This window comes from Chrysochloris asiatica, unplaced genomic scaffold, assembly GCF_000296735.1.
Source record: "Chrysochloris asiatica unplaced genomic scaffold, ChrAsi1.0 scaffold00036, whole genome shotgun sequence".
NCBI lineage: Eukaryota > Metazoa > Chordata > Mammalia > Afrosoricida > Chrysochloridae > Chrysochloris > Chrysochloris asiatica.
The window spans coordinates 5,619,616-5,647,540 of NW_006408554.1; the positions used below are offsets into that span (position 1 = coordinate 5,619,616).

The following is a 27,925-nucleotide window of genomic DNA, read 5'->3' on the forward strand; positions in this document are numbered from 1 at the left end:
TGCAATGCTGTCTGTGATAAGATAAAAAGCCTATTAGGAAGATCAATTAAAACCTCTATTATTCAAATTTACACACCAACCACTGAAGCCAGTGATGATGAATTGAAGAATCCTACCAACTTCTTCAGTCTAAAATTAATCAAACATGCAATCTAGATGTATTGCTAATTACTGGCAATTGGAATGCAAAAGTTGGAAACAAAGAGGAAGGATCAATACTTGGAAAATAAGGACTTGGTGATAAAACTGATGCTGGAGATTGTATAGTAGATTTTACAAGATCAATGACTTCTTCATTGTAAGTACCTTTTAAGACAACATAAAAGGTAATTATACATATGTACCTCACCAGATAGAATACAAGAAATGAAATTGACTACATTTGTGGAAAGAGGCAGTGGTAAAGCTCCATATCATCAGTCAAAACAAGGCCAGGGACAGACTGTGGAACAAGCCATCAATTGCTCATTATGCAAGTTCTGGCTGAAGCTGAAGAAAAGTAAAACCAGTCCATGAGAGCCCAAATGTGACATTGAATGTATCCCACCTGAATATAGAGATCATCTCAAGAACAGATTTGATGCGTTAGACACTAAAGACCGAAGACCAGAAGAGTTGTAGAATGACATCAAGAACATCATGCAGGAAGAAAGCAAACAGTCATTAAGATGACAGGTAAAAAGGAAAAGATCAAAATGGATGTCAGTAGAGACTGAAACTTGTTTTTCAGTGTAGAAATGCTAGAGCAAATGGAAGAAATGAAGAGGTAAAAGAACTGAATAGAAGATTTCGAAGGTGAGCTTGAGAAGACAAAGTCAAATATTACAATGAAATGTGCAAAGACTTGGAGTTGGAAAACCAAAAGGGAAGAACACACTTAGCATTTCTCAAGCTGAGAGAACTAAAGAAATGATTCAAGCCTCCACTTGCAATATTGAAGTATTCTGTGGACAAAATATAGAGTGATGCCAAAAGCATCAAAAGGAGGTGAATACACAGAGTTACTGTACCAAAAAGAAATAGTTGATGTTCAACTATTTCAAGAGGTAGCATATGATCTAGAGGCAATGATCTGAAGGAAGAAGTCCAAGGTGCATTGAAGGCATTGTAAAGAACAAGGCACTGGGGATAGATGGAATACAAATTGAAATCTTTCAGCCCACTGATGCAGCACTGGAAACACTCACTTATCAATACCAAGAAATTTGGAAGGCAACTACCTGGCCAACTGATTGGAAGAAATCCATGTCTGTTCTTATTTCAGACAGGTGACCCATCAGAATGCGGAAATCATTGGACAATATCATTAATATTGCGTGCAAGTCAACTTTTGCTAAAGATAATACAAAAATGGCTACAACCATACATTTACAGTGAACTTCCAGAGGCTCAAGCCAGATTCAGAAGAGTATGTGGAACAAGGGATATTGTTACTGATGTCAAATGGATCTTGGCTGAAAGAAGAGAATACCAGAAAGATGTTTACCTGTGCTTTATTGACTCTGCAAAGGCTTGTCATGTGTGGATCATGACAGGCTATGGACAACATTGTGAAGTATGAGTATTCCGGAACACTTAATTGTGCTCATGAGGAATGTGTCCATGGACCAAGAGGCAGTTGTTTGAATATAACAAAGGAACACGGAATGGTTTAAAATTAAGAAAGGTGTGTGCCAGGGTTGTATTCTTTCGCCATGCTTATTCAATCTATATACTGAGTATATAATCTGAGAAGCTGGATTATATGAAGAAAAAATGTGGCATCAGGATTAGGGGAAGACTCATTAACAAACTGCAATATGCAGGTGATACAACTTTACTTGTTGAAAGTGAAGGGGACTTGAAATACTTACTGATGGTGATCAAAGAGCACAGCTTTCAGTATAGTTTGCACCATATTGTAAAGGAAACAAAAATCCTTACCACTCTACCAATAATCAACATCCATGTAAATGAAGAAAAGTTTGAAGGTGTCAACAACTTCATTTTGCTGGGATTAACCATCAATACTCATGGAAGAAGCAGTAAAGCAATCAAATGATGTATTGCTTTGAGCAAATAGACTTCTTTAAGGTGTTTAAGAACAAAGATATCATTTGAAGTCTAAGGTACACCTGATCCAATACATGGTATTTCCAGTTACTTCTTATGCATTTTCAAGTTGGACAATGAATATGGAAGACCATAGAAGAATTGATGTATTTGAGTTTTGGTATTATAGGAGAATATTAAAAGTACCATGGGCTGCCAAAATAATAAACCAATCTGTGTTGGAAGAAGTACAATCAGAGTGCTCCTTGGAAGCCAAGATGTCCAGACTTTGTCTCATACTTCAGATATATTACCAGGAGGAACCAGTCCTTGAAGAAGGATATCATGGTTTGTAAATTGTAGGGTCGGAGAAAAAAGAGGAAGCCCCCCAATTGGACAGATCGTCAGTCACAGTGTCAGCAGCAATGGGCTCAAACATAGCAATGATTGTGAGGTTGGTGCAGGACCAGGCAGTGTTTCATTCTGTTGTGCATAGGGTCACTGTAAGTCAGCGCTGACTCAATGGCACCTAACAACAAAAACAACAACCTTCTAGCCCACAGTTATAAACAAAGGGGGAACGTGAGGGGAAAACTTTATGGCTTAGGTCTAGAAGTGATCCATACCATTTCATACACATGCCATTGACTAGAATTCAGTCACACGGCCACAGTGCACAGTTGGCTAGATGATACAGCTTCATTCTGTGCCCAGGAAGGAAGGGAGAGGAAAGGTGTGTAGTCACTTCTACAGTTCACATTTGACAAGTACAACTGAAAGCCTATCTTCAAATCCCGTAGCAGTTTTGGCCATCTGAACAGACTGACAAAAAATGATGTGACAAATGTTCTGAGAGTGCTGTCATTATGTGCTATCAAGTTGACTCTGACTCTAGTGACCCCATATGACAGAGTAGGGCCTCTGTAGGGTTTCCTAGACTGGGAATCTTCTGGAGCAGAGCTCCAGATCTTTCAACCCCAGAGCCACTAGTAGGTTCTAATTCCTGACCTTTTGGTTAGCAGCTAAACTATTGGACCACCAGTAGTGACCAGTTCAGTTCCGTCAGGTGCTTCCCTGAGTTTATTTTCTTTTTCACATGTGGCGCTGCAGGCTAATGCACTGGACTGAAAGATCAGTTTGAACCACAGGGTCTTCAGTTCAAGCTCACCAGCTGTTCCTCAAACCCTATACAAGGTGGCTATGAGTTGAAACCGATTTAACAATAACAACAGTAATAGCAACTTAGATCAAAAGAATAAAATAATTTATCATTCCAAATATAACTTTTGGATCTAAACTCTCAAGCAAGCAATCAAAAACATACTTTTCTGCATATCAAAGGGATTTCCAACTGAAGATGCCTTCACACCTCTTGTCTGTCTTCATCCTATGGCTGTTCCCTTGCACTATAATTGCCAGCTCTTTTCTTCCTAACTGGCAGTGACATTTAACTAAAGAGTATCATTTTTGCTACATTATCGAATAAAGCCTTATTTTTCTCATGCATAAGTGAATAATCTGGAATTAACACTGCTTGCCATCTACCATATTGACCTGCCGCCACCACCTCTGGACCTCAGTTGCTTTGTGTCCTTGGAAAAAACACTTTATATCTCTGAGTCTAACATGATGTATCTAAATGTTCCTGTCAGTAACATGGAAGGAATCACAGAGCTATTGGGAGAACAATGTAAAGCACGTAGAGGAATACTTCATGGTGGTGGTGTGCCGTGAAGTCGGTTCTAACTCATAGCGACCCTGCATAGGGTTTTCAAGGTTGTAAATCTTTACAGGAGCAGCAAGTCTCATCTTTCTCCTGCGGAACGACTGGTAGTTTCAAATTGCTGACCATGAACAGCCCAATTCATACCCAATATATTACCAGAGCTCCTTAGTGAAATATAGAACGTTTATAAAGAAATGCTGTAATTTCTTACTTTGAAGGGTCAGAGGAGGGAGTGGGCCAAAGTTGTATGTTTTACTATTCAAGGTAACAGAGGCAGAAGGGACATAAAAAGTCAAGACAAAACCAGCAAAACGGCTAGGCATCTATAAAGTCTATTTCGAAGGTCAGATTTACAATAGATGAGTGTTGCTATTAAAGTGCCATAGAGTCATTTCCTACTCATAGCAACTCTGTAAGGGTTGCTGAGGAGCGGCTAGTGGGTTTGAACCACCGATCTTGTAGTTCAATGACGAGTGGCATAGAATATGTTGTAGTGGTTCAACATTTTCACTGCTATCTCACATTTGTTAGCACATTAGTTTCTTCTACTTGCCAGTGAGGAAACTGTGGCTCTGAAGAATTAAATCATTCACCCAAGGAAAGATAAAAAAGCGTAACTATTTACTGGCAAAACGACGAATATAATCTAGTCTTCTGATGGTGCTGTTACTCTCAAAGGAGGGTTGCCGAGAACATTGAGAGCCAAGATTTTGTGCTGTGAGCACTGGGATGCTATGAACAATATGAAAACAGTCAAGTGGCATGATGGAGGTGTACAATTTGAAAGATTAACCTGATGGCAAGGGAGATTATTGTAGGCCTCCTGGTATGAAATAATAAAGGCCTAAGAAAGTGGCTGTAACACTAGAAAGGAATGAGAGATAGGAGAGTGGTAACAAATGAAATCTTGATCTGTCTTTTGATTGGATTTAACTGTTTAGCCTTTTCCTTAGCACCACATGGGGCCCTGTGTGTGGAAGCCAATTTGGCTAGGTCCACCCTGGTTCTTCCTCCCTCTTTGTATGATTTCTTGGCAGTTGTCCCCTGTTTGGGACTGATTGGGTTTTCTCCATAATCAAAATTAATCTTTGGAATGGTGAAGTTCTTTTTCTTGTTCTCTACTTTGGTATTATTTTCATGATGTTGAAAAGGGAATCTATTAAGTAAGGAGAAAATTAAGCAGGCGAGTATCACATATCTAATCAGTAAAAATGACCGATTAGTCCCTCCACAGATTTGGAGTTTTATTATTTAATTTTTTTTAATCGTCCAGCCAATAGTTCAATTATGATTTCTTTTTTTCTCTGCATATATACTCTTATAGTAATCCCGGTTAATTCTTCATTGGCATCAGAACTATCTCCAGCTCTCAAAACTTGACATTTCAGGCTAGCCCTTCAATGTTGGGGGGCCTTATTAAACCTGTGAAACATTCACGTATCATTGGTTTGTATTGATAACTTTAAACACTGAAAAGATAACATTGAAAACTTTGAGTCTTATATGTTGTACATCATTTGCTATAACACTTTAGTAATATTTTTTAAAAGAAATAATGTTTTAGTGTTTTGTTTTGTTTTTTTTTTCTTTTTCCAGACAAGGGAACTAATTTGTGAAGTTTATCCTTATCCCTCCCAAAAGATTTTCATATTGAGCTACAAATAGGTCTTTGAAAACATGCCACTCATGGGCTCAGAGTGCTCAGTCCTATTTTTCAGCTTCTTTTTCCCTCAAACAAAAGATCCTGAATGGGGAGAATTTTTAAATGGCATTCATTCCCTGTTTGTGGCTGTAATATTAGGATTTTAAATAAGGAATTGTTTAAGAGGTCCAACTGGTTTTTTTTTCCCCCCTTTCATTTGTTTGATACCACCTAGAGATTTGTACTTGATTTGAACATACTTTACAAGATTTTCATATTGAGCTACAAATCCTAATAAGCCTGCTCATATTGTTAGCATTACACCTGAATGGGCCTCTACAACTCTTAAGTAATTGCATGCCAGTGGAAGCTTAAATGCCCAAGTAGGATCAGTGCAGATAGAATTTGGGAACCTGATCTTTTATTCCACAAGTTTAAAATGTAGGTGCTGCGCCCTAGGAACTCTCCTCACATCTGAGAGAGTTGAGCCAAAAGCATACATTTCTAGCCAAATATAAGTTCTTTATCATTTAAAATATATTTTTTTCTATTTTGTGATTAATGTAGACTAGCAGTTGGTAGGAGTGGGTGTAGATTTTGATCTTTGAGATGTAATGGAGAGAATGTTAAAATATAAGAGATATACGAGACATTTATCATATGAGGAGACTTCAGAAAGTTTGTGAAAACTTCTGTTATTTTGTAGTTTCATTAGCTGTTTTTTGAATTGGTCCCTGATCATAGTGACCCTCTGAACACTGGGATCCTCACAAGCTATAGGTTTTTCATTGGCTTCTTTTTGAAGTATATTACTAAACCTTTCTTTCTGGTCTTCTTACTCTGGAAGCTAACACCTGCTTAGCATCATACTAGTACACAAACTACCACGAACAGATTTGTGGTGGGTGAAAATTCTACCACTGAATCACCAACATCCAGGGTGAACGTAAATAAGAAAATAATAATAGAAAAAGAAACAAAATTCTCTCTCTTTTTTACTTTTCAGTCAAATAAACTTCCAACCTCATAGGTACTGTGTAGGACCCAATTATTAATTCAGAATGCTGTAGCATGCTGAAATTGGTACAATGAAAATATCTATTAAATGATCCAACAACTCTAAGAACTTACATTGAGTACATTTGTATTATGCTAAGCATTGGTTTATTTTATCATGAAATGTTCTACCCTCTAGTTTAGAAAAATTAGATGGTAAAAGAAAAAGAAATGAAAATGTGTAACTGGAAACTGGAACTTGTGTTAAAAATGGCACCATTTTTCGTTTAATGCTTCACTGATATATCTAAGCAATAAAGAGAAATGGATTCCACGTTAGCATTTTATTGCTGTTTTCAGTTGTTCTTATGGTAAAACTGGAATGACTGTAAGTCATTCTTTTTGAACTACACAAGATCGAATGGGGAACTTAGCAACTGTGATATCATTAAACCCAAATGAAAATTTTTGGGCTATTTCTTTTAAATCATGGTTATATAGTAAGTGGAGACATTTTCATGGTTAGAGAAATAGACTAACTCTAAGGTTTTTAAGAAAGGAGAAAATATTTGCATTTTATACTAAAAACACACACACATATTTATTGTTAAATCCCAAAGAGATAAATAGGTTTTCCTTGAGGCTCAAAGTTATATCAGGGGCACTCTGAACCAAACATAAACTTTTTGAGAAAGTACACAAACATGACAACCTCCATTATGCAGGATATTCATGATTGCCACTAAAAAAATAGGTCAGATTGCTACTTAAAACTAGGAAGAGTGGAATGTTTTAGTCTTTTCTTTCTGTGATTATTCTGTTCTGTGGAGAACTCTTCCCTTTCCTAGCAGACTGAACTGTGGCACTTACATGAGACTAGTGTGGTTCTTTTTAAATACAAGTGTTTCATGAGAATGATATGTTTCAATGGTGGTAAGCAAGTCGGAGGCTTCAGGATTGAGAAATTCCAGATAAGTTACTGATAAAAGACAGCCAGTGAGAGCAGGCAGGCAGAGCTCAGAGCGTAAAGGGTGTTTTGTTTAGGCAAGGGAACAAGACTGTAAGATCTACATTGCAGTCCACTCATCTGGCTTTGCTTGAGGCGTCCTAGTGTGGCCCTGTAGAATAAGCTCAGAACGACAGCTGGCGGTTCAAACTCACCAGCTACTCATTGGGAACCCTATACAGGGTTGCTATGAATCAGAACTGACTCGACACTTAGCAACAACAACGGAATCACTAAATACCTCTGTGACAAGATTTGCTTCAGCTCCCCGATTGATAAAATTAAATAATACCTCTTCTCTTTTTTCCTTCATGTCTAGTGGTCATCATTACCAAAAATTTTGTTGGTTCTTCTGCGAGAACCAATGGTAGTCCCTTCAGGGAGCATTCACACTGCAAGTTTCTAATTTAACTTCTACCAAAATAAGCTTTAGTGGTGATTTGGCTCTTAAAAACATGGTCCCCTCAAAAATACTGACACAAGCAATCATATGAAAAATGCTGGAGAGAATGCCTCGACATAATACCTAGAATTAAATTCCATTTTGTACTAATGACTCTTTAAGGATGTTATTGCTATTAAATGATACCAAGTTGGTTCTGACTGATAGCAACCCTATATAGGGCATCCGAGGATATAAATCTTTATTGGAACAGAAAGCCTCATCTTTTTCCCATGGAGTGGCCTGTGTGCTTGAACCACCAACCTTGTGGTTCACAGTTCAGCACTCTAGACTTCTGCAGATATTTGTGTTTGAACTGTAGAAATAATACCTTAATCTATTTTCATGAATGTACATTTTTAGGTTGGTCCTTCTCCTTAAAGAACCCAAAACTTCACATCTAATGTAGAAAGTTAATGAATATTTTTGTAGCTGGATTGACCTACAGCTATTGTTAAAGTAAGAGTAAAAATAATAATGAAAGCGCTAGAAGAAAGAAGAGGGGGAAATGAGCGATGACAACAGAATTAGTAGCAGCAGCTCCTTACTGATTTCTAGTCACTCTATTCAGAACTCAGGCTGGTTAGTTTGCTTTGGTTTTTGTTTGCATGTTCAGAATTTTAAATATTTAATCTTTAAGATTAAACCTGATTCCATATTCCTGAAAAGGAACCTGAGGTTAAGTAATGTACTCACCATCACATACACAGCTCTTACATGGCAAAGTTAGAATTCAAATCAAATCTATGTGTCTACAATGTCTGTGGTGGGACAGTTATGAGCGTGTGCATTTCCATGTTCTTCTAACCTGTTTGGAGTCTTTTGGGGTGGAAATTGGTAAGTACTTGGTGCTAAATGAGAGGTTGGGTGTTTGATTCTACCAGAGGCACCTCTGAAGAAACCAACCATAGAAAACCCTTTAGATTATATTCTTCTCTAGTACGCATGGGTCACCATGAGTTGGAAATGACTTATCAGCAATGGGTTGGTTGGTTGGCAACCTATATGCAAGAATTCTCTGCCTGTAGACAATTAGCACAATGATTTTAATTTCTGAGACAGCTAGCAAAAGAAGGCTCCTGGCCAATGCCTTGTGTTAGGACTAGTATTAGGTTTATTTCAGTCAAGATATGAACTGGATGGCTCTATCATAATCTCTGTGCACAAGGCAATTTCATTACTTAGCATCTGAATAGCATTCCTAGGCTAAAGAGAAGAGGCAAAAGGCATAGCCCTATAGGAAACAACAGTACCTTCACCTGTGGTTGAATCTTGGTAAAGTCAACTTTCTGCATTGATGTAGATTGTACTATGAAAAAAATGTGGTTTTAATGATCCTGACCTTAAGGTCAGCAGTTCGAAACTACCAGCCGCTTTGTGGGAGAAAGATGAGGCTTTCTACTCCCGTCAAGATTTACAGCCTTGGAAACCCTGTACAGGGTCGCTATGAGTCGGAATCGACTCGACGGCACTTAACAACAACAACAATGATCCTGATAGTTGACCAAATGCACTAGCTCACCTAATAAACAAAGCAGAGCAATAAGAGGCCAATTCCAGTAATCTGGTGCTCTAGTACCCACATGCATTTATGTTGTTTTGGTAAGAGCTGTCAAGTCACTTCTAATGCATAGTGATCCTATGTACAACAGAACAAAACACTGCCCAGTCTGACACCATCTTTACAATTATTGTTATATATGAGCCCATTGTTGCAGCCATTGTGTCAGTCCATCTCTTGGAGAGTCTTCCTTTTTTCCCCCTGGCCTTCTCTACCAAACATGTTATTCCTTTATTGGTTCCTCCTAACAACATGGCCTAGTTTGTGAGGCAAAGGCTCACCACCCTGGCTTCTACACTGCACTATGGATGCACTTCCAAGATAGATTTGTCTGTTTCTCTGACAGTCCATGGTTACTGTAAGTATTGTTCACCAACGCCATAATTTAAATGCATTATTTCTTCTCCACCCTTCCTTACTCATTGTCTAGCTACAAGCATTGATTGATGCAGGAATGATGCTGATGATTTGGATAGAGATTGATAATGACTTTGACCTGTGTGGGCAAGTCTGTGTTCTAGAAAGATGACAGAGACCTTCAAACAGAGGTATAATTAAAGATCTCTTGATAGAGGATGCAGGCAAAACAACTATTTTTAGGCCAAGGTCTACAGATAATCAGCAGATTTCATTGTTGCTTAATTTTTCTACCTACTGTTGTTTCTATTCAGTAGAAGTGATTTGTTTTTGAAGTACTGAAAACAGCAGTTAACCCAACATTGTAATAAGTTCCTTTGCTCTCATAACTTTAAGCAGACATTTATAATTTAATATTGTATCAAAATAGTTTGTGAGCAGGGTTAAATGGCATTCCTGTATGTAAGTATGTTTGTCTTGTTTGGTAAGGAACAGTTGGAGAACAAAAATAAGTCTCCACAAATAGGATTTTGTGGGCACAAGAGCTACTCATAGTAAATTTGTACTGTTTTTCATTGAACAGGAAACCTGGTAAAGCATTTTATTGCATTTTCTCTTTTTGACCATTTTACTATTATGTGGAGCCCTGGTGTGGTGCTGTAGGATAAAGCACTGGATCACATGGTCAGTTTGAACAGCAAGGTTGGTGGTTCATACCTACTAGTCGTTCATCAGAAACCCTATACAGGGTTGCTGTCTGTTGGAACTGACTCTACAGCACTTAAACAACAACAATTACTATTATTCAGCTTTTATTAGGAGAGAAAATTTCAGAGCAGGTAGAATACATTTACCAAATTGTTGTAATGGAAACTGCAAAGTTAAAAAATAACAAAACAATAAAAATTGCATGCTGATCTTTTGCTAATTTTATCCACTTCATATGACTATTCTAAGAATCAGCTGCTCTTTAATCAGGTAAATAATGGTTACTGAGGGACATGTTTAATACTGTGTTATTTCGATAGAATGGTTTTAGTATACAAATGTGGCATTTTTTCCCCCTTAAATTGGATAACTAGGCATTCATTGTCTATTGACACCGAACCTGTCTGTTTCTCTGACAGTCCATGGTTACTGTAAGTATTGTTCACCAACGCCATAATTTAAATGCATTAAATTAAATTAAACTAAGATCAAATTTATTATTTCATTTTTTCTTTGTTAAAATTATTTGAAATGCTTTAATTCTTGATTTTCATTCATTTATTTCTTCACCAAACTTTGGGTAAGCCATGTGCCCGGCACTGTGTTCTGTATAAAGGATGTAGATATTAGGATTCAGAGTAAGCCTCGGCCCATAAGGAACTTAGACTAGATCACAGACAGCTGGGATGCCCAGTGGGCAGCTGGGCCTGGGTGGGAGGAGTCAAATCTGTCATGAGATTGAAAGTAGTACTGAGCCAATGAGGAGACAGAATAGAACATTATGGGCAGAAAGTCAGAGAGCTAAATATTGGGGAATTGATCAGAGACTGCAGTATTTTAATATGAGTAACTTGTGTCCTTTGACTAGTTGACTTTAAGGTCTTTAGGAGCTTCCATTGAAGCCAATTTGTTTTTGTAGTAGGTGTCAGCATAATCATCTTTTAAGGAAAGCATTCAGTAACCAAGGACATACTTTGAAAAAGCACACAAAGATCACATGGTGGTGAGACAGGCCAGAGTTTAGAATTTATAGGTCATTTGTTTTAGTTGATGTGTTTGGAGTTTCCTCAAAGATATGGGAGAATGGAATATTCTATTCTTCCTGAGCAGAGAGCCCCAGGAAGAAGAGAATTGCAGATATCCACAACAGGGACAGTAGGCTGGGGAAAAAGACAAACATGGCATGAAGGTCAAGTCCAGGGAGCAGGATTTAGTGATTGATTTCTATGACAGTGAAGAGAAAACACTGAAGTGGGAGGCTAATAGGATGTAGTCTCCTAAAGGAGTAATACAACAGATTTTCAAGGGGAAATATTATTAATCTAACTTGTAGCATGTGGAGTTTCAGAGGTTCTGTGGGATAATCAAGTAGAAATGGCAAATAGATCACTGAAATATCATCCTACAAAGATCTAAGAAAGGATGAGGGAGCAGCTGAAGCTATGAGTGTGTTGGGTTCTACAAAGCAGCCCCAAAATACAGTAAGGAATGGATGAAAAACAGTGTCTAAGGGACCAACCTTAATTGTTAGATGTAGACAATCAGAGTCTATGAAGAAAAAGCCCTGAAAAAGTTGTTGACATCATAGAAAAGAAGAGAAGATGTATCAGGAAGAGCGTGGACACCAGTTGTCACAGAGGGGTCAAGCTCAAAAAAAGAATTAAAAACATTTGTCAATGAAAAAAAATTTTTTTTTCAAATGAGATATTACTTTGTAGTGAGGCAACTTCTAAATAATTCTTCAAACGTGACATAACAAACAATGATGTCTTAAAATGAACTATCATAACAGGAGCTCTGAAATATTACTACATAACTCAGAAAAAGTTTAGATTAAGCTAAAGGCATGATTTTAAAGTTTCCGTTTCGATTTAAAAATGTTTTGTTTTCTTCCTCTAAATGTACTTAAATAAAACATCAAGCTACAATATATGTTGAATGTTAGCCTTTGTCACATTTGACTTAGATATTTCTGAATATTTTCAAAGATATTGGAAGAAAAAAAAGAGAGGGCTTCGGTTTCTTGTTTGGGAGGTTTAGGTCTAAGTTTCATGGGTCTTCACTGTTAATTGGCCTAGTAATATGTTTACTGCTTCTCTTCGACGTCTTGTCTAATGCATAGTGCCTGGTATCTCAGATCTTCTAAGTGGCCATCCAAGGCACAAGATTTGGTCTCTATCACCTGGAACAACAGAGGAGAAAGGAGAGTCAGGGATAGGAGGACGATACAGAAGGTGAAAGTAATGGCTTTTGTGAACAAGCCTCCTTTGCCAAGCGACCAGAAGAATTGGATGGATGGTGGTTGGCTACATTTCGATGAAACATTTTATAGAAAAATTCTGATCAAAAAGGAAAAATTGCAGAACAGAATTTCAAATTCTTGTGGACTTAAGACTTCATAGAGCCATGAAGATTGGATGAATCCTGAAACTATAGCCCTAAGATAATCCTTTAAATTTTAAACCAAAAATATCCCCTGAAGTCTTCTTAAAGCCAAACAATAGTGGAGCTTACTAACTTTTAAGAACAATGTATATGGGATCAAATTGACAATAATGACCAAAAAGATTAGATAGGAACCTTAGAGGGGAATACATTTATGTTAACAAGGGAGGAACAACTCAGAAAAGGAGGATGAAATGAATTTTATAACTCAGAGTGTAATCATTGTCACTAAATGGTACCTGTAAAAGCTGTTGAATTGATGTATGCTTTGATATGTATGTTATCAAGAACAAAATAATATTTTTTAAAAAGGTACTGAGAGACTCTTACAACAGTAGAGGAATCTAAAATCTAACCTTTATGAAGGGGCTTCAAAATTTCCTGGAAAAATGAAATGAAAAGATAATAAAATTTTTCCATGAGCTTTTTGAAACCCCCTCATATGTGAGAAGGACTCCTGTTGTGGTGCTGTTGGGTCAGCCTTGGACTTTGAACCACAGGGTTGGCAGTTCAAACCCACCAGCTGTTCCTTGGAAACTCTATACAGCATCACTATGAGTCAGAACCAATTTGACGGCATCTAACAACAACAACATATATGAGAAGTCTAGTTGCTAGAATATGTAAGCAAATCTGTGAACAGATGCCTCTCTGCTCTTCTGCTAATTTCTGCTTCTATACAGTACTGACAGTTAGATGGCTCTGCAGTCTGCCAGCATTGTTACTAGGAACAGATCACACCACTTCTGAGACTCAGGTCTCCTGTATCTTATGTCAAAGTGTAAGGAGCCCTGCTAGTGTAGTAGTGGGTTATGAGGTGGGCTGCTAACGGCAAGGTCAGCAGTTAGAACTCACCAGTCACTCCACAGGAGAAAGAGGAGTCGTTCTCCTCCTGCAAAGATTTACAGCTTAGGAAAGTGCTGCTGTGAGTCGGAACAGACTCCATGGCATACAGCTGCAGCACATCAAAGAGGAGATAGCGACTTCTTGTTGCCAGCTGCCATGGAGTCAGCCCCTGACAGTAGCAATCCCATGCACAATGGAACCAACTACTGCCAGGCTTATGCCATTCCCAGGCTTGGTTGCAGAGCAGACCATTGTGATCTGTAGAGTTCTCATTGGCTGATTTTTGGAAGTAGATTGTCAGGCATTTCTTCCTAGTCTATCTTACTATGGACCCTCCACCGAATCCTGCTCTAAATATATCATAGCAACAGACAAGCCTCCATTGACTCATGGGTAGTGGTGGTATATGAGGTGTATAGGCAGAGTTGAACCCAGGTCTCCTGCATGGAAGGCAAGAATTCTACTACAGAACCATCACTATTCCCTAGATGGGTTTGAGAGCAGTGCTTTTCAAACTGTAGCTCCCAATGTGTTGTCCAGTGCCTTCTAATTGGTTTGGACTCATAGCGACCCTCTATAGGGTTTCCGAGGAGTGGCTGGTGGGTTTTGAACCTCCAACCTTGGGTTTAGCAGTTAAGTGCTTATCCTACAGCACCACACCAGGACTCCAACATATTAATAGGTGCAGTATGGAAAATATCAGAATGCATTTGATGTGAGAAACTTCCAATTCCTAAGTGTGTGTATGTGAAATTAACAGAGCATGGTGTAAAAAATGTAGTTTTTTTTTTTTTTTTTTTTTTTTTTTTTTTTACTATGAGTTGTGGTTTAAAAAATACTTTAAAAACACTGCTCTAGACGAGCGTCCCTTTCTATTCTAAAATTCTCTCATTTCAAGTAAATTTCAAACTGTTCTTTTAATGTAGCAAATGTTTCCAAACAATACTGTGGAATGGCAAATATAAAAACTGTAACGCAATGACAGCACATAACCAAAGAGAATAACATTAAAAGGTAAATAAGGCCAACATCTGTGTTGTATTTGACCACAAGACCGAACAAGCCTTTAAAATTTATTAGTATCCCAACAAGCAAGTCGTTACCATAATTTATAAAGAAAAGTTGAAGTCTGCTATATATTAGCAAACAATAGAGTAATTCTTTTGATGGTCATATAAATAAGCAGTGGTTATCAAAAAGAAATAATACTTTTCAAAAGTAACAGTACTATGGCACATAAATTCTAAAATTGTCAATTAAGTAAATGTGGTAAGTCTCTTCACCCTTGCCACATAAAAAGATTCATTGACGTGGTTATGAGACGTGTCCGTGCATTTTTATTGGCCTGGACTAAAGGGAGTAAACACCTTAGTCAGGTGTTTTGTTTTAGAAACAGCTGTTTGAACTTCCCTTACTGGTTAATTCTGCTCTGGCATTTTTTTGAGCATTTGCTTTTTTAGCATGCTTCCTGATAGTTAGAATCCTTGTGAGTGAACAATTTCTTGTAAAGCCCAGACCTAAACAGGGTTTTTCTTTAATCATTTGTAAATTCATTGTGCCTAATTGGTAGATGAAACCAAAAATAATTTTTTTTTTCCTGGTATACTATTAAAGGTTACCAGGAAAAAAAAAAATTTTTTTTTTCATTTAGACTGCAAAGTCAGTTTGAACCACATGTTTGTCAGTTCAAGCTCACCACCTGCTCCTCAGAAACCCTATGCAAGGTCGCTATGACTCAGAATCAACTTGACGGCATATAACAACATTAAAGACTAAGGAGTCCTGCTCTTATGCTGTGGAGTCCTGGTGTGGCACTGTGGGTTAATGCGCCAGACTGCAAAACCGTGTGAACTATAAGGTCGGTGGTTCAAGCTCACCAGCTGCTCCTTGGAAACTCTATACTGGGTCGCTATGGGTCCGAACAGACTCAATGGCACTTAGCAACAACAACAACAACTGTCATGCTGTAGGATAATCACTGGACCACAAGGTTCATTTGAACTGCAAGAACAGCGGTTCAAACTCAGCAACCGTTCCTCAGAAATGCTATACAGGGTCGCTATGAATACGAATTGACTCGACAGCACTTAACAGCAACAACAAAATTAAGGTTATAGTGCTTGCCTGTCAACTGAAAGTTTGGTAGTTCAAACCCACCAGGCACCAGGCAGGAGAAAAATGTGGCAGACCTTCTTTGTCCAGTAGGGACACTGTGAGTCAGGACTGAGTTGGTGACAATGGGTTGGGCTTTTTTTTGTTTATGTGAGAATAATGTGTTTGCCATCTGGCTGCCTGGCTGGTTTATTTGATGAGAAACTGAAGTTTGAAGAGGTTAAATCAGAAGAGTAAGTGAGAGGGCAAGGGAAGGTCCTGTCTGCCGTATCTTGCCACTTGCCAAAGAGCAGGGGAGAGGCAGGATCTGCAGTGAATACTCAAGGAACCAGGAGACTCCAGATAAGTGAAAATTAGGAAGTAGAAGGTATACACAGGTCTTTGGGATTTAAGTTGTATATTCAGAACACAATAGAAGTTTTTAGGGGGGTCACTTAACAACAACAGCAGTTGGATAGTTGGAGTCCTGTTGTGGCACTGCAGGATACTGTGCTAAACCACAGGTCAATTTCAACCACAAGGTCAGCATTTCAAACCCACCAGCTGCTCCTCAGAAACCTATACAGGGTCTCTATGTATCATGTATCGGAACCAACTCGATGGCACTTAACAATAACAAATTGAATAGTGAGAGTGTTACTGGCTTCTCTCATTGCTTCAAGCCTTTGACGCTAGTGGTGAACAGTCAGCCAGCCCTACCCAGTGCATGTTCTGATCTCATCTGCTAGCATTGAGACAAATTCAGGGGATGTGCAGATATTAGCAGTCTTAGTAGTGTTAAAAACCATTTATCATCCAGTGGATTCCCGCTTACAGTGACCTCATGTGTGAAAGCAGAATTGTGATTTGTCAGGCTTTTAATGACTTTTTTTCAGAAGTAGATCACCAGGCCTTTCTTCTGAGTTACCTTGGACTGAAACAGCCAACTCTTAGATGCACTACCAAGTGTGTGTTAAGCTTTTGCACCACTCAGGGACTCCATGATGGTATTACTCCTTTAGTAATGTCTTCAATTCAGGAAACAATATTGTCCATGGTTGAAGATAATTGTTGTTATTGGTGTTAAGTGCCATCGAGTTGGTTCTGACTCATAGCAACCCTGTATAGGGTTTCTGAGAAGTGGCTGGTGAATGGGTACTGCTGACCATATGGTTAGCAGTCCATTGCTTATACTACATCGCCGTACCAGAACTTCTGAAGATAATTAGTGGAGAAGAAAAAAAATCCATAGAGAAAGTTATCTTCATATAGAGAAAGGGATGTAAAATTTAGAAAGTTTTATTGCTATTTTATAACAGTACTAGCTTTTCTGCTTGAGGACTAAGGTGTGCCTGACCCAAACCATGGTATTTTCAATAACCTCATATTCATGCAAAAGCTGGAGAGTGAATAAGGAAGACCGTAGAAGAATTGATGCTTTTGAGTAATGGCGTTGGAGGAGACTATTGAAAGTGCCATGGGCTGCCAAAGAACAAACAGGTCTGTGTTGGAAGAAGTGTAGCCAGAGTGCTCCTTGAAGGCCATGATGGCCAAACTTCGTCTCTCATACTTCAGGTCTGGAGGGACCAGTCAGTGGAGAAGGACATCATGTTTGGTAACGTGGAGGGTCAGAGAAAAAGAGGAAGACCTCCAGCGAGATAGATTGGCAAAGTGGTAGCATCAATGGGCTTAAGCGTGACAACGATTGTGAGGTTGGCCCAGGACCAGGCAATGTTTCGTTCCATTGTGCATTAGGGTTGCTATCAGTTGGTACAGATTCGATGGCACCTAACAACAACCAGTTTGGGTTTTTTTGTTTTTATTGTAAATTGAGTGAAAGTTTACAGGGCAGATCATTAGTTTTACATTCAATAAATCATATGCCTTAGTTTCATTACAATGATTATAATCCCCTCCATGTACCATCAGTTAACAGTATTTCTTTCTCTTCACTTTAACTCTTTTTTTTTTTTTTTTTTAAACACTCAGGCAGATATAATAATTTACACCACCAAAGAGCACATTCTGCAAGCCTGCCTCCTGGCCACCAGCTCTCAGTCCCTCTCTTCCCATGAATCTAGAGTCCTCAGCCGCTCCCTCTCTCCATGTCCCCTTTTTTGTCTCCATCTCTGATTTCACTGCTGGATAAGGTCTCACAGTCCACTTGTGGTCTTCTCCCTTAATGGTCCTAGGGTCCTTTGTTTCTGGACTGTAAGATTAACTACCACTACCCCCGCCCCCCTTGTTTTTGTTACAGTTGTGACAGTCATAATTAATCAGGATAACAACTACTCACTATTGAATCTTAAGAATCTTATCTCCATCTCTTTAACCAGACCCATCTAGACAAGATGAAAACTATTCTGTGGTGACTCTGTCTTCCCCCACACACTCTTAAACTAAACTCTCTCTTGAAACCTTGTAAGCCAGTCACTTCGTGCCTTTATAGCCCCCTCAATTTCGGTAGCCAATGTCTAAGTTGCCCATTCCTACCCTGTGTACAGAGGGGATAGCTTTGATATGTGATGTGAAGACTCCTTCCCTCTTTGTTGATATTTAGAGTTACTGTCTCCATGAGTTATAGGTCAAGTTCATCAAATTGTAGCAATTTACCCTCATTTCCTTTATCAAAAATTTAGTTCTTTTTTTTTTTTAAATCCTCCTCTAGTCGAGTTCTGATTATAAAGCCATCGAGGCTAGGTCAAATGGTTACTATCTGCAAGTTTGGGTGTTCTGGTGCATCTCCCCTTCACTTCATATCAGCTGAATGCTTCACTCTCAGCTCTAGCCCTCTGTGGCTATGTCCTTGTCCATGGGCTCAGATGTCCCCAGGTCTCAGCACACTTTAGCCCAGCCAGCTCTTCCTCTTCTCTTCCTCTTCTCTTTCTCATCTCCAGGTCAATGGGAGTCTATGGAAAATGGTTGAATTCAGCCTATTTCTTCATTGCTGCCTTGCCCCTTCTTCCACTTACCAGTACACTATTGTGGTCATAAGCAAGCTTACATGACTGCTTGTATGTTCCCTTTGAGTTTCATTCTTAGAGGGGGATTGGTCCTGAAGGAACTTGATTGTTTGCCTTGATGGCTTCCCTGAGAACAACTTGCTTATTCTTGTAGTAGCCAATCATATTGTCACTTTTGTTTTGGGTTTTTCTTGATGATATTTCTTTGAAGATGTATCTTCTGTCACTCCAGCTAGTCCAGGCTGGTCTGCTTGTCCTTTCTAATGGGAATGTCCCATCTCAGAAAGTTCTGGATAGGGCTCGGGATTCCACCTAAGGTCCTATACACTTCAAAGGCTCTGCAAGAGGCCTATTTCACTGGGCAAGTTCTAGAACCCCTTTTAGGTATTCCAACAACCAACTTTTATATGGCATTTTGAATTACTCCATAGAACAATTTCTAAAACACTATTTTATGATCATAGAAAACTTGTGGAATAAATATAGACTTCTACCAGTATCATCTTTTAATCTTTTAATTGCAACCAGAGAATCTAAGCCCTTAGATGGCAGCCAACATAGCGTATAATCTTTGAGCCTTATGTTCTTGTGTACACCTCAGAATTCACCCCACTCCCTCTTTATATGTTACTGGCTAGTGGATGATTGGATGGTGTCATGTCAATATCAAGACCAGCTCCCTGAGCTGGACAAGGTACTAGGTTGTCCAAGTGGACATCATTTCCTGCTTTGATTATATTCACAACTGGCAGACAGTTTCAGTAAGTACAGATAGAAACAGAGTTGTGATCTAGACTAAAATTACTATTTACTACCCTTCTGAAATTAATCTGCAGTGTAACTATTTTCTTGGTTACAAATCGGGCTGCGAACCTTAAGGTCAGCGGTTCGAAACTACCAGCCGCTCCGCAGGAGAAAGATGAGGGTTTCTACTCCCGTAAAGATTTACACCCTCGGAAACCCTGTACAGGGTCGCTATGGGTCGGAACCGACTCGACGGCACTTAACAACAACAACAACACAATGGATCATGGTATAATAAAAACACCAGTGGTTTCTTGATTCACTGAATTACTTGCTCCTAAAACTAGAGTACTGGTGTGGCACTGTAGAATGAGCACTGAACTTCTAATAACAATGTGTTCAGTTGTTCAAACTCACCAACTGCACCTCAGAAACCTTATACAGGGTCACTGGGAATCAGAACCAACTCGGCGGCACTTCAGCGGCACTTAAGAACAAAAATAGACCTATGAAAGCTGAATCCCCTCTACTTTACATGACTAAGTGACCCTAGATTTTTTTCTCAGTAATATTGTAATCCACAAGGTATTTCTTTGTTATGCAAAGAGTCAGCAACATTTGTGACATTTGACTTCTTAAACAAATTTGTTGCTAAACTTTGCCAACAAAATATATTGTTATCATCAAAAGTAGTGGAAACCCAAGTTTCACAGTTTCTCTCTTGCTGTCAGCCTTTCTTGATGTGACGTCATATTTCATGTAACATGAAGTACACACTTTCTTAACTTGATAATTCTTCTTTTAGGATCCTCCCACTTCAGTTTCCCTTGGACTGAGAATGGAAGAAATGATTTTCAACTTGGCAGACACACATCTCTTTTTCAATGACTTAGAAGTAAGTTCTGGTTGTATTTTACATTTGTTTGTTAAGTGTTGCATGTTTGAAAATAGGCTATATAGGTTTAAATGAACAGTGGAATATAATTTTCTAAATATATAACTGGATCATTGAAATAATGAGCTACATAACTAATGATAGTAATATGTAGTGCCTTTATGTTATTTCTTGATCTTGTTTTGCTTTGGTTGTTGTGATTCAAAGTTAGATGCCTGTGATCATTGATAAGGATTAAAGTTGAATATCAAGAGTACTCATATTTTTACTTTGTTGATTATCATAAGCCCAGATTTCTTGCTGACTATCATCTTAGAATTCATCAGAAATTGTGATACTTACATTTGCTGCCTTTGTCAGATTCTCAGTGTGTTGGGTCAACTGCTTTTCTTTCTGGATGGTCCAGTTGGTTAGACAGCATTTTAGACTCTTTGGGTTGCCAGGATATCTGATATCAAACAGCAGATGATGTTATCTGTCCATTATGATTTGGGGGACACTGTTGTAAGATGGATAACTAAATGTTATGGGTACTGACAAACATGCTGATCTTGGTTAGCAGCATTCTTCAAAACAAAGAATATTGTATTCACATTTCCATTATGAACAAGCATGACTACAACTACATTTCACTTCCTTCTTAATAGAGACAGTTGTTTATTTAAATCCTGCTGTTAAGCAAGCTTGTGGTAGGGCTGCCAACAGGCATTACTCATCAAGTTGTTGTTTTACTGGATTTTATAAATGTATGTTATTTCAGACAGGACAAGAATCTGAAAGATTCAAATAGAACTTTTACTGATCAAAGTTAATTGGCAGCAATTGGCCTTTAAATATTTCCTGATGTTTCCCTTTTTCAAAATCAAGCAAAATGCACCTTATTTAATAGATGAACCAAAATCATTTGAAAAATGCCAGTGTGTGACAGAACGTAAATGCGGTTTGTTCAACATCTGCCCTGTATTTTGATTTCTTTTCATCTGCAATGAAACTACTCACAGACGAATTGGCAACTTACAGTGCAATAAAATTATTTAAATGTGTTTTTTTTTTCCCAATCCTCAATGAAATATTTATTTTTGCACTTAAGTTAAAACACAATTTAAAAAAAATTATTATTATTATTATTATTTTGCATTTTAAACTGTTTACTTTCCTCAAGGAATGATATTACATGTAAAATATTATAATTTTCAAGGTAGAAATATTCTAGGTGAGTGACAATTTCAGGATTGCTTTTAGAAAATCTTAGTAATCATACTGGTTTTCAAAAGCTGTTTCTGATTTATGGTTGTGTTTCATTTTATGAGAGAGCAGCACAAAAAAAATCCATATTTTACTAGTGTATTAAAATTCCTATACTAAGTTTCCATTTGTTTCTAGTAATACACACAAAGCTGATTGTTTTGTCCTGGGTACAGTTTTGTTACTCTTATTGATGTTAATAGGTGTTAATAGCACTCATCAAGAAGAAATTAGTAGTAATTTGCTATTGTCTTAAGACTCTACCTTCTTAAAACTGCCAAAACTAGTCTCTACTGTGCCAAAACTATGTGGTTAATAAGTGAGGAGTCAGGCAAAGTAAAAGACTGGTATATTCCAGACACAAAAAATTTCCAAACTCGGTATTGATGTAATACAGCTAGATTTGTATTTATTTACTGACATTATTCATACTATATATCTAGAAACGATCTGAACTAATACTCTAACAAACATATTGAAAGTATGAATTTAGAGTTCTAGCTTAGAAATGTAGTTTTGTTCCATAAGCCCAAATAAAAAAAATAATAACCGGCGTGGTGCTGTGGTATAATGCATTGGACCACAAGGTTGATTTGAATCGCAAGGTTGGTGGTTCAAATTCACTGGCTGGTCCTCAGAAACCCTAGTACAAGGTTGCTGTGAGTCGCAACTGACTTGATGGTACTTAACAACAGTCTATTCAGTTAATGAAATACCAGATACTGTTCTTGGTCTACTCTATTCTAGGACTAGTTCTTACTAGAAGTAAAGTAGGAGAGATAATGAATATATGAAGTAGCCAAATAAATAACAGTGAATAAACATTTAAGCATGTGCGCTTACAAATGTTCATTTGGAATTACTTTGAGACTAATGGGATGGTAGCCCCATAAAACTATATAAAATTTATTATCTGTCTTTAGAAAGTATTTACTTGCTCTAGATTTGTCCAGTATTTAAAAAATAAGTTGGCTTTTATTTTTAGTCTTTCTTTTTTTATATTTCAACAAACCTGGGGCTGGTCATTATAAATATTCATTTCTTTCAAAATAAGTGAAATTATTTCCTGGCAAAATAAATGTTTTGGCATTGTGCTCTCAAGAAAACCAAAATTATCTCATCAGGCAGAAATGTTGTGGTAATGTGTGATTTCACACTTCAGTTAGCAATATGCTGTGGAAGACACCATGAATATTTTAATATATTTTAATTATATGTATTTGGATCTTCAAGGTTTATGGTACAAGTACTTTTAAGGAAATCAACAATCTGTTGGTTATCATGAAGTGTGATTTTTCAATTCTAAATGTTGATGGTTGGCCTCATTTTCTTCTCTGAAATCTTAACTTCTGCTTTCTCCGTCTCTGCATAATTTGCTTCATTTTCATGTTTGGCACATGAGAGACTCTGAATGATAAAATACAGTTTGGGGGAGCTTCTAGTAAGATTTGATGTATTATCAAAGTTTATGTTTAACCTGAACAGGAGGATTTGATTTAGGAAACTGAGCCGACAAAGTAATTTTTCAGTAATTTAACAAAGTAATGTAGATTCTTAAATCATTTAGAAATATTCTAATCGAACTGTAAGAAATTTATGAAGTTGACCATTTTCAGAGCCTTATTGTTTTACTTGGTGACAATTTTTTAATGCAAACATGGCACGATTTAAATGAATTCTGTTATTCCAGCAACAAAAAATAATAATGAAATGAGAAAACTTCTTTTGTACTATTAAAAATGGAATGTTATGAATCTGAGTGACAGAGAGATGTAATTATCATGGGAAATATTCGTCTGTCCCACCCCAGAAGAGGGCTTAGACTTTAGTTCCTTATGTACTTCTGGCTTTCCTATTTCTGAGCCAGTCTAACATCCTACATATCATTTTACAAAAAGGTCTCCATTTTACAAAAATGGCCAATGTGATGGCTGTATATATGGAGGTCAGTATTTGTGAATGACAGTATGAAACTGGAGGGACGTTTTGTTGTCGTTGCTGTTTTGTTTGTTGCTGCTTTTCAGCTTTTTAAGTTAAGTTAACTGCTTTTAACAAGTAAATGGAGACAGAGGTCTTTGTTGAATATTTTATTGAAAGGCTGTCTGTAAATAGAGTAAGGAAAAACCTTTAGCATATGATGATATTGCAGTTTAACCTGTTGGCTGAACTTTCACATAGTTACAGTAAAATAGTTTATGAAAATGGACATCTTAAAAACAGGCCATTGAACTCAGATTAGATTATCTCTGTCATTCTGATTTTAAATAATACCATTTTACAGAATTTTTGCTGGTTGTTCTAACCAGTGGTTTTGCCATGGGTGACCTTCAAGAGTCAACAGGTGCCAATTCTCTGCTCTTAGACCTTACTCCACCCCTGTAGAAGTTAGGCTGGGAAGTAGTGGGCAACCTCCTCAAGTCTGCTGTGGGACCCAGAAACAGGAAGGTGTTGCATAGACCAAGTTCAATGAGTTAATCTTGAAACTGCATTAGTTGCCTCCCCTTCACTATCCTAGTGGTTAGTCCAGATATACCAGAATAATCTTTGATGCTAGTATTTGTGATATAATTTTCCAGTGCTTCTTAAAGTCTCCTGTAGTTTCCCATTCTAGGTCTGGTTTGTAAGCACCTGTACCTGTAAAAATTTGTACAAGGACATTATACACGATGAAAGCAAAGGGTCATTAAAAAGAGCACAGAAAAGGAAAAAAGAAAATACAAAATAGATACCAGAAGCGACTCTGAAACATGTTTCTGAAACTAGACTCTTGACCATAGAAGAGCTAAAGCAAATGGGAGTAATCATGAAATTAAAATGCTGAAGAGAAGATTTCAAAGGGTTACTCCAGAATATAAAGTTTAGTATTATAATGAAATGTGAAAAGATCTGGAGTTAGAAAGCCGAAAGGGAAGAACAGGCTTTCTAACAGAATTTCTCAAACCGAAAGAACTGAAATAAAAATTCAAAACTTGAGTTGCAATATTTTGAAGGGTTCTATGGGCAACATGTTGCACAATACAGGAAGCATAAAAAGAACATGAAAGGTACATACAAGAGTCAGTGCACCAAAAAGAACTGGCCGATGCTCAGCCAGTTCAGGAAGTAGCATCTGGTCAATAACCAATGGTACTAAAGGAAGAGGTCAAAGTTGCACTGAAAGCATTGATGAAATATAAGGCTCTGAGAATTGACAGAACACCAATTGAAATATTTCAAAATGCAGGTGCATTGCTGGAGGTGACCATTCATCTGTGCCAATAAATGTAGAAGATAGCTATTTCAAGAGGTAGCATATGATCAAGAGCCAGTGATACTGAAGGAGGAAGTCCAAGGTGCATTGAAGGAATTGGCAAAGAACATAGCACCACGAATTGATGGAATAAAAATTGAGATCTTTCAAGAAAGTGAGGCGGCACTGGAGGCACTCACTCATCTCTGCCAACAAATATGGAAGACAACTATCTGGCCGACTGATTGGAAGAGATCCATATTTGTGCCCATTCCAAAGAGAGGTGACCCAACGGAATGCGGAAATCATCGGACAATATCTTTGATATCCCATGCAAGTCAAGTTTTACTAAAGGTAATACAGAAATGGCTGCAAGCATATACTGACAGAGAACTTCCAGAAGTTCAAGCCGGATTCAGAAGAGGCTGTGGAATGAGGGATATCATTGCTGATGTCTGATGGATCTTGGCTGAAAACAGAGAATATCAGAAAGATGTCTACCTGTGCTTTATTGACTATGCAAAGCCTTTTAATTATGTGGATCATGACAAGCTATGGACAACATTGCGAAGTATGAGTATTCCGGAACACTTAATTGTGCTCATGAGGAATCTGTACCTGGACCAACAGGCAGTTGTTCAAACAGAACATGGGAACGCTGATGGCTTAAAATTAAGAAAGGTGTGCGACAGGGTTGTATTCTTTCACCATAGTTACTCAACCTGTATGCTGAGCAAATAATCTGAGAAGCTGGTTTCTATGAAGAAAAATGTGGCATCAGGATTGCAGGAAGACTCACTAACAACCTGCGATATGCAGATGATACAGTCTTGCTTGCTGAAAGTGAAGAGGACTTAAAATTTTTACTGCTGAAGATCAAAGAGCACAGCCTTCAGTATGGATTACATCTCAATGAAAACAAAACAAAAATCCTCACCACTGGACCAATAAACAACATTCTTATTAATGGAGAAAAGATTGAAGTTGTCAAGGACTTCATCCTTCTTGGATCAACTATCAACACTCACAGAAGCAGCAGTCAAGAAATCAAACAACCTATTGCATTAGGTAAATCTGCACAAGACCTTTTTAAAGTGTTGGAGAGCACTGATGTCAGTGTGAGGACTAAGGTGCGCCTGACACAAACCATGGTATTTTCAGTAACCATATATGCTTGCCAAAGCTGGACAGTAAATAAGGAAGACTGTAGAAGAATTGATGCATTTGAGTTATGGTGTTGGAGGAGAATATTGAAAGTGCCATGGGCTGCCAAAAGAACCAAACAGATCCTTGCAGGAGGTGCAGCCAGAGTGCTCCTTGGAGGCCAGGATGGCCAAACTTCATCTCTCCTGCTAAGGACATACTGTTAGGGAGGGACCAGTCGCTGGAAAAGGGTATCATGTGTGATAAGGTGGAGGGGTCAGAGAAAAATAGGAAGACCCCCAGTGAGATAGATTGGCAAAGTGGCAGCATTGATGGGCTCAAGTGTGGCAACAATTGTGAGGTTGGCCCGGAACTGGGCAGTGTTTTGTTCTGTTGCACACAGGGTCGCTATGAGTTGGCATCAACTCGATGGAACCTAGCAGCAACAACAACCTGGCCAACCGACTGGAAGAGATCCATATTCATGCACATGCCAATGAAAGGTGATCCAAAAGAATGCAGAAATAATTGAAAAAAATACCACTAATACAACACATGTAAAATATAAAGATCATTCAAAGATGACTGTAAACAGTACATCAACTGGAAACTCTCAGAAATTCAAGTGAAATTCAGGAGAGAACGTACAACAGATAATATGATTGCTGATGCCAGATGGATTTTGGCTGAAAGCAGACAATACTAGAAATATTTTAACCTATATTTTATTGAACATGCAAAGGCATTCAACCGTGTGCATCATAGCAAACTAGAGACAACATTATAAAGAATGGGAATTCCCAAACACTTATCTGAGCTCATGTGGAACCTATGTATAGACAAAGAGACAGTCATTGGAACAGAACAAGGGGCTACTATGTGGTTTAAAATCAGAAAATGTTTGTTTCAGGATTGTATCCTTTCACCGTAATTATTCAGTCTTTGTTTGAGCCCACCAGCTGCTCCAGGAGAAAGATGAGGCTTCCTGCCCCTGCAAAGATTTTTAAAGCCTTAGGAACCCTATAGAGGCTGGCTATGAGTCAGAACTAACTCAGCAGCACTTAACAACAATATAGCAAAGAAGCTGAAGTTCATGAAGAACAGAATGGCATTAATGATTACAGAAAAGTTTACTAACAATCTGTAATGTGCAGATAACATAACCTTGCTTGCTGAGTGTGAAGAGGACTTGAAGCACTTACTGATGAAGATCAAAGGCTACAGCCTTCAGTATGAATTCCATCTCAATGAACAAAGCAAAAATCCTCACAACTGGACCAATAAACAACATCATGATAAACAAAGAAAAGATTGAAGTGTCAAACGCATTTCATTTTCCTTGTATCCATAATCAGTGTCCATGGAAGTAAAAGTCAGGAAATCAAATGACACAAAGCACTTGGCAAATCTGCTGCAAAAGACCTCTTTAAAGTGCTAACAAAGATGTCACTTTGAAGACTTCGGTATGCCTGACTCAAAGCATGATATTTTCAGTTGCCTCATATGTATGCAATAGCTGGACAATGAACAAGGAAGACTGAAGAATTAATGCATTTGAATTACGGTGTTGGGGGAAAAATAACAAAAATGCTCTTTAGAAGTAAGGATGGCAAATGAGACATTGTCACATGTACTTTGGACTTGTAATCAAAAAAGTTGGTAAAGCAGAGGGTCAGCAAAAAAAAGGGAGACCCTTGACTACATGGATTGATTTAGTGGCTGGAACAAGGGGCTGAAACATAGCAAGGATTGTGAGCATGGCGCAAGACCAGGCTGTGTTTGATTCTGTGGTACACAGAGTCACTGTGAGTCACAACCGTGTTGACAACATTTGTAAGAGTCAGTTACTGTGGAG

The 27,925-nt window shown here is 38.1% G+C and overlaps 1 protein-coding gene across 7 annotated transcripts in view; it reads left to right on the plus strand.

Annotated features, from left to right (window-relative positions):
* The window catches only part of EYA1 (eyes absent homolog 1 (Drosophila)), a 217,598-nt gene that overhangs the window by 125,986 nt on the left and 63,687 nt on the right, over nt 1-27,925 (plus strand). For 6 of the 7 annotated variants that reach the window (XM_006860020.1, XM_006860022.1, XM_006860023.1 and 3 more), the window contains one exon: nt 20,364-20,453. The exons of the other annotated variant lie outside the window; for it this stretch is intronic. In XM_006860020.1, coding sequence (XP_006860082.1) covers nt 20,364-20,453 — 90 coding nt within the window. The remainder of the gene's footprint in view (nt 1-20,363; nt 20,454-27,925) is intronic. 7 annotated transcript variants of the gene reach the window in all.